Source organism: Oncorhynchus gorbuscha, linkage group LG11 (genome assembly GCF_021184085.1).
Source record: "Oncorhynchus gorbuscha isolate QuinsamMale2020 ecotype Even-year linkage group LG11, OgorEven_v1.0, whole genome shotgun sequence".
NCBI classification, from domain to species: Eukaryota; Metazoa; Chordata; class Actinopteri; order Salmoniformes; family Salmonidae; genus Oncorhynchus; species Oncorhynchus gorbuscha.
The window spans coordinates 68474420-68482315 of record NC_060183.1 but is presented as its reverse complement, the minus strand read 5'-3'; the positions used below and the strand labels follow the sequence as shown (position 1 = coordinate 68482315).

Here is a 7896-nt window from a genome sequence, read left to right as displayed (position 1 = left end):
AGGTCCAAGGTTTGTCATCCATCCCGTGCATGGAAAATGTAATTACATTCAGACACAACTAGGCCACACACACACGAGGACTAAATTGTGGCTGTTTGTGTGTGTAAAGATACATGTTGAAAAGCCTGAATAAAATATTTATTCAGAATGTTAATGGTATAGAGTTGTAGGCCTGCATGTTCTTAAAGTCACACACACACTCACGCATTCCCGCACACGCACACACGCACGCAAAGTTTCTTAAAGGTCTATAGGTAGCGAATATGAAGTTTGTCTTGCACGCCTTGGCCTGTTGAAAGTAATGGTGCCAGTTTTGGTCATTTAACACTGAAAGTTCATTATTATTTATATAATAAAAAATGTCCATGAGTCATTGTAACAGCAATTTAGATGCATTGTTATTATTTTTATTATTATTTATTTATTAACAGCAGCTGCGAACTAGTAGTTGTAGTGTTAGTTTATTATTATAAGGGCTGTAGCCATGTTGATATTATTGTTATTATTATTATGTACCCACTCAATAGGTTATAGCCTACATAGTCTATTACTTTTTGGAAATATATTTCTTAACAAAAATGAAAAGGATAGGTCTTTCAAAATCATTAAACAACACTATAGGCTACTTCATGCACGTGGTCAAGTGAGGGCCTACATTAGGCTAATTTCTAGACTGAGATTATTACTTACTTATTAATAAGTTACTTTCCAGGCAAATAGTTTTTTTTTGTAAAACAATATTTATTCTTGTTGAAAAACAAACCGTGTAAAAAATTATACAATACTTGCCAAAGAATGTACAATGTTTTATTACTGAAATAAGCACACACTGCATATAAATGAATTACTTTCATCTTTGTGTCTTTTCAATACAAAGCACAAATCAAAACAGTAAAAATGTTTCAATTTGCCAAACTACAAAAACATTGGTGTGTGTGACACAATATACATTGTTTAGACGTGATCATTTATAGGCTGTTTCATTAAGTCGATCCTGAGACGCCCTAGACAGTGACTTAAACGAATCACTTCATAAACAACGAAACATTTCGTGGAGAGAAAATTAGATTGACACTAAAATGTTATTAACATAAATATAATATATTTTTTTACAGCATGTATAGGCATGAATAAGCCCTAGTGTTAATATCCATTATTAAGTTGCGTGTTACCCCAACAACAACAAAAACATACGAAAATAATCCTACCTTCAAAGAGGGACGTTTTTGTTCATATTTCTTGAAAACTTTGAAGTTAGTTTATAGAAATTAACAGCCACTAGTACCGTTCACAATTCTGTTGGGAAAGTTCTCGACCGTGTGTAAAACAGTTCCTGGGTGCACGCTCTGCGACTGGTTGGGCGACTGTGGCGCGAGGGAGGACGATAACATTGGAACAAGAGAAGTCCGCGAGGCACATTGAGAGTGCGCAGGGCTCAGCGACCCACCAATGATACTCTCAATGGAGAAGGGAGAGCGCTGGACAGGCGAGCTGGACTTGGCTGCAGTCTGTATGGGTGAAGCCAGGCTGGGGTTGAGCTGGGGATAGAACCGGCTCCTGGCCAAGTCAGTGGAGATGGGCATTAAGGACGGTGCCGGAATAATGGTCCCCGTGTGTGAATGCCGGGACTGTTGCTGCTGAAACGCGAAAATCGCAGAGTGTGTGTGATAGGACTGCAGCTGGATACCGTAGCCGCAGCCGTAAGGTCCATAGCCGTACGCAGCGGCGGGGATAAAACTGTTGTGCTCCCGCAGAAAGTCCTGCTGCTGCTGCCGTTTAAAGCGTTTCCGTCGTCTCAGAAAGCTGCCGTTATCGAACATATCGGCGGACTCCGGGTCTAGGGTCCAGTAGTTTCCCTTCCCGGGGTTCCCCGGTTCCCTCGGTATCTTGACGAAACAGTCATTCAGGGACAAGTTGTGTCGGATCGAGTTCTGCCACGCCGGGAACTTTTCCCGGTAGTACGGGAAACGGTTGCTGATGAAATCGCAAATTTCGCTGAGGGTGAGCCGCTTCTTGGGGCTCTGAAGAATTGACATAGTGATCAAGGCGATATAGGAGTAAGGGGGCTTCACCAGGGTGTTCTTACTGGCTGGTTTGTAAGGATCCCGGGACGAGGAGCTGTCCAGGCATGGCGGGGAGCCAGACAGCAGGTCATCGTGCATCTGCGCCACCTCGTCTACGTAAGAGCGCGTTTGGCTGTCCCCATCCTCCCCCTCGCCGACCACATCGATGTCTGTCTCTTCCGAAAGGATGGAGGCATCCGACATCTCGGAGCTCAGAGTCATGGCTTACCGCTAGCTGTGTAGAGGCTGCACTGTGCGCTCCCAGAAGCTACGGCGGATAGGAAGAGGATATACTGCCGGTGCTACTCTGCCCTCTTCCAAGACAACTCATATGATGGAATTAGAGGAGCACGCCGGCGGTAATAGATGTCCCTTTTTCCCAGCCACTACCATATGTTTTAGGGCTTTTTTCGTTGTTCAATATCGCGCATCCGGATACTAGCCTGTGGAAAGACCTGAAAAAGGCCAAACCTGAATCCTAAAGAGGGCGGATCTTCCCTCGCGCTTTATACCAGAGCTCTGATCACATGTCGAAGGAACGTCACCAAGGCAAATGAAGAGATAAAAAAAATAGCAACAATTGTGTAACTGTGGACGATTTAAAAAAGTTTGGTTCTCTTTTTGGTGGTCATCTTGGTATACAAATATAATTAATCTAAACCTTTCATTTCAGCTAAATGCTTGGCAAAAATAGGCCTATATCAATGACCATAGAAGATAGAAGAAGGCTGCATGCAGAACAAAGCCCATGCTGGTACGACTATCCCTTATAGATCATCATCTAATGTGATATAAAGCTGTAACATGATAGTGGAATGTTATGTTTTAAATAATTGACATAAATGATAAGTATTTATAAAGTTATGGATTTTAAGAAACAATGTAATAGTTCAGATAATTCACGATTCATAAAATAAAATAAAAATGTTTACAGTCTGAGTTTCATGACCCACTCTCCACGTTTCATAGTTTGCGTGATCCAGTAGTTATCTAGAATATCCGCGAGCCATTTGTAATAGAAAAGAGTCAGCTGTTAACTCGCATCAGTCACGGGTCACGCAGAGCATGCGAGCACCTCGAGAAATAAGGGCCTCTGCCATGCACTGACTTTATAGTCCTGATTGATGTTTTTTTTAAATAAAGGGGGAAAACATCAAATAAATCTGCTGTTTTGATGAGTTGATATGATTGTTGATAAAGGATTGTGATATTTACGCATATAGTATAACATGTTTTATTTGGGTTATCTGGATCCTGTTATCTAGTGTACAATATTATACTTGTATCCATGTAACAGTGTAGGCTAAAGCATCCTTACGTGATACGACTCCCGCAAAAGAGTGTGCAGACATTTCTGTAGGTCTACACGTGCGTAATATCTTAACGCACAGCAACCTTTCCTATATTCCTTATTCATAGAAGCCTACTTTAAAACTACACCAACATAGGCCTATAGGATGCTTTTCAATTAAGTAATTCATTTGAAATATATAAAGAGTATGAAATGTAGGCTTATAACTATATTGTAAAACGGAACTTTTCATTATCTGAAATTATGTTTCAAAACAACTACCCGGTTGTGATTTTCCATTTCATTGCCTTTGCACGAGAAGTACGCACGAGAAGCTTCACCGTATGACTGCTAATATTTTCCTTCTCACAAATCAAATTTTAATTAAAGGCTATGGTTCTATATTTCATTCTACAGAACCCCTTTTAACACCTAGGAGACAGTTACTGTCATGAAGTTGGTCGACTGTGAAGAATCAACATTTTTAAGTGTCACATTTTGGTTCAAAATCTGACACTTACAATTTAAACTGAGACTCGCTTTGTTAGTGCACTAAAATCAAACTTTATGGATGTCAGTCATGTATAGGCTAAATCATGCATATTTTCCACAAAACTAGATGCAAGACATCTCTTGACCTCAGCTTGGAGTGAGTGACACTTGATCATATCTCTCAAATACCAATGTTGGGTGCATGAAACAACAAATCGGTACGAAATAAAACTTTTCATTACATAAAATACGTTTTTAAAAGCGCTGAAAACCTATCAAACATCACCATTCGTTGATAAAGAACGTGACTGTTTGCAACAATAAAGTAGGCCTATAGGTAAAACTATATTTGCATCCAAATAGATTATTTATTACTGTTGTTATCACAAAGTCTACTATGTCCCCCAAGTTCAGAAAACCTATAGACTACAAAAGTAGCCTAGACTACAACAATAGAGCCTATATAGAACGATTAAATCCATCTGCTGTATTGTAGAGATGAGGATGAATGGGTTTAGGTGATCTTTATGTCAATAAGAAAATGTCTGGTGCTTGATGATGACCATATAATAGCTAACCCATGGTTGATTCAGAGTTGTATGATAACTTATGTTTATTTTTCTCTGGCCTAGCAACAACTCCACTGTAGCGTTTATGTTGGACCATGCAGCACCATCTAGCGGAGAAATTGTCCACACTCAACACGATGTCTCCTTTGACAACTTCAGCTGTCAAATGTTTGACAATGACAGCACTTTTGTTTTCCCTTTCGTTCTTTTGAATTAAATCTGCATACTATTTATATTACAGTAACAGTTTATCAGTTACATGCAAGCCCTTTCACTCTCACAAATTACCAATTGGCTGACAATTGCCTCAAGCCTACACCTCGCCAACGCACCATTAGATCTAGAACTCTCTCAAATACACATCTCTCTCAGACAGGTCTTAAAAATATTTTTAATGACTATCGAACTAATGGTCTTTTGAGTTAACTCTTCCGAATTAACACACCATTGGTATATTTCGTGCGTAAAAAAAGTCGTGCGTAAAAACCTGTTTGAATTATTTGGAGCAAAAGTCACGCATGTGACACTGGTTATCAGTGTTTGTTTATTAGTTTATTGTGCTAGTGCAGTAAATGGCAAATGTATGCGCTGTTAATAGCTATTGGCCCTTTGACTATGACGGACATTATGAAGTCTTTATTGTACAATCATTCAGGGAAAAATAAATAAAAGTGACCACAAGTAGAACTACTTATTTCCACATGCACTACATTAGATATATATAATGTATATATAATGTATATAATGTTATAATGTTAAGGTAGTAAAAGAGTAAGGTAAACCTAAGTGAATTGAATATTATATGTTTTATTTCTGTAAGAAAATACTTGGCTATTAAAGAATCTCGGGTGATGCTGACCGTGCATGGCAAATTAATTGCTATTTTTGAGAACAAAGCCTTGTTGAACTTAATTCGTTTAATAGGCCTATGCCTTTTTTGAAATACTATTTTAGACATAAAATAACCTAGTCTTGGAGAGGGCTACGGAAAGACCCGGAGACCAAATGACCAGTCACTTTGAGATTAAATGACCAGTCACGTAAACCGAATAATAATCACAAATTGATTCAATAGATTTGATAGACTGGGGCCTGGTTAGCGATATTAAAAGTTAATGATAGGGGAAAGTTGATAATAACTATAATCATCTATTTTAATGAATTATTTTTGTGCTCGACACTGACGTTTTGATGTATAGATTTATGGGCTGATATGTCACGATTGTCACCTACATTGGCTGTGGGAAAAACATTTAGCCTGTTTGCATCAGGTGTTCTATAAATCCTCATTCGAAATGATTTCTTTGAGTTAGTTAGTAGTATAGGCATGGTTTGGGCTATAGTTAAATTAATTCGTGAACTGACGCTGGAGTCCGTCTTTAAAGCAGGGTTCGCATTTGTGGTAAACCACTTCTAAAGTGTTTATAAATTCCTCTCTACGATCGGATGGTGATTCAGTGCCACGGGGTACCAAGAAAGCACTTACTGCTGAACGCAATCCCAGCTTCTCGCGCTGACAAATCCTATAAATGTCACCAAAAGAGTCAGTCTCTCTCTGGGGACTTGGTAGCATGTGATTAATATGCATCACATGCATAAAAGGCAAGACAATACCTGTGCGTGTGTGCGGGTACAAGTCCGTGATCAGGCATGATGTGTCATGTGTCGTGTGTGTGTGTGTGTGAGAGAGAGAGAGAGAGAGAGTGTGTAGGGGAGAATGGGGCACGTTGAAGTTGAGACATTTTTAACACTTCAGCATCACACTGTCAAGGGTGGTATAGTATTATTTATAATAAAGATATCTATAGTGCCTTCAGAAGGTATTCACACCACTTGTCTTTTTCCACATTTTGTGAGATTTTGTGTCACTGGCCTACACACAAAACCCCATAATGTCAAAGTGGAATTATGTTTTATGAAATGTCTACAAATGAATAAAAAATATAAAACTGAAATTGTCTTGCGTAAATAAGTATCCAACCCCTATGTTATGGCAAGCCTAGGTAAGTTCAGGAGTAACAATGTGCTTAACAAGTCACATAATAAGTTACATGGACTCATATAACTGTGTGCAATAATAGTGTTTAACATGATTTTTGAATGACTACCTCATCTCTGTACCCCACACATGCAATTATCTGTAAGGTCCCTCAGCCGAGCAGTGAATTCAACCAGAAAGACCAGGGAGGTTTTCCAATGCCTTGGAAAGAAGGGCACCTATTGGTAGATGGGTAAAAATCCCTTTGAGCATGGTGAAGTCATTATTTACACTTTGGATGGTGTATCAATACACCCAGTCACTACAAATATACAGGCGTCCATCCTAACTCAGTTCCTGGAGAGGAAGGAAACCGCTTAGGGATTTCACCATGATGTCAGTGGTGACTTCAAAACAGTTACAGAGTTTAATGGCTTTGATAGGAGAAAATGGATGATCAACAACATTGTAGTTACTCCACAATACTAACATAAATGACAGAGTGAAGAGAAAAAAGCCTGTACACAATAAAACATATTCAAAAACATGCATCCTGTTTGCAATAATGTACTAAAGTAAGACTGCAAAGAAATGTGGAAAAGAAACAAACTTTATGTCCTGAATACGAAGTGTTATGTTTGGGGCAAATCCAACACAATACATTACTGAGCACCACTCTTCATATTTTCAAGCATGATGGTGGCTGCATCATGTTATAGGTGTGCTTGTCATCGGCAAGGACTAGGGAGTTTTTTAGGATATAAAGAAATGGAATAGAGCTAAACAAAGGCAAAATCCTAAAGGAAAACCTTGTTCAGTCTGCTTTCCAACAGACACTAGTAGAGAAATCAGCATGACAATAACCTAAAACACAAGGCCAAATATATATAATATGCTCACCAAGATGACATTAAATATTCCTGAGTTGCCTAGTTATAGTTTTGACTTAAATTGGCTTGAAAATCTATGGTAAGACTTGAAATTGCTTTCTAGTAATGGCCAACAACCAACTTGACAGAGCTTGAAGAATTTTTAAAAGAATAATGTGCAAATATTGTACAATCCAGGCTCTTAGAGACTAGACAGATTCCCAAATGGGATTCTAACAGAGGTGTGAATACTTTCTGTATTGCATTTTCAATACATTTGTTTTCACGTGTCATTATGGGGTATTGTGTGTAGATGGGCGAGAAGAAAATATATTTAATCTATTTTGAATTCAGGCTGCAGCACAACACAATTTGGAATAAATCAAGGGGTATGAATACTTTCTAAAGGCACTGTACATATATTTCCGGATGTTGCGTATCCCTGCAAATAATCAGAATTCATAAATAGGCAACTTAAGAAATACTTGTGAAAATACTTGAGATTGTGTCTGTTGGGACAAAATTAACATTGCTAACTTCAATCTGGTAATGTATTGGTGACTATGAAATGCTATAGGCAAAGGTTGAGAGCTACATTTTTGTGTTCACATTACCATTGGAGTTTTGTATTGTA

At 38.6% G+C, this 7896-nt stretch overlaps 1 protein-coding gene across 1 annotated transcript; it reads right to left on the bottom strand.

Moving 5' to 3' along the window:
- Nucleotides 1–734: 734 nt before the first annotated feature.
- On the bottom strand, nucleotides 735–2557 carry LOC124047933 (forkhead box protein D1-like). Its single transcript, XM_046368280.1, has one exon. The coding sequence runs from the start codon at nucleotides 2283–2285 to the stop codon at nucleotides 1269–1271; it is 1017 nt and encodes a 338-aa protein (XP_046224236.1). The 5' UTR covers nucleotides 2286–2557; the 3' UTR covers nucleotides 735–1268.
- Nucleotides 2558–7896: the final 5339 nt, after the last annotated feature.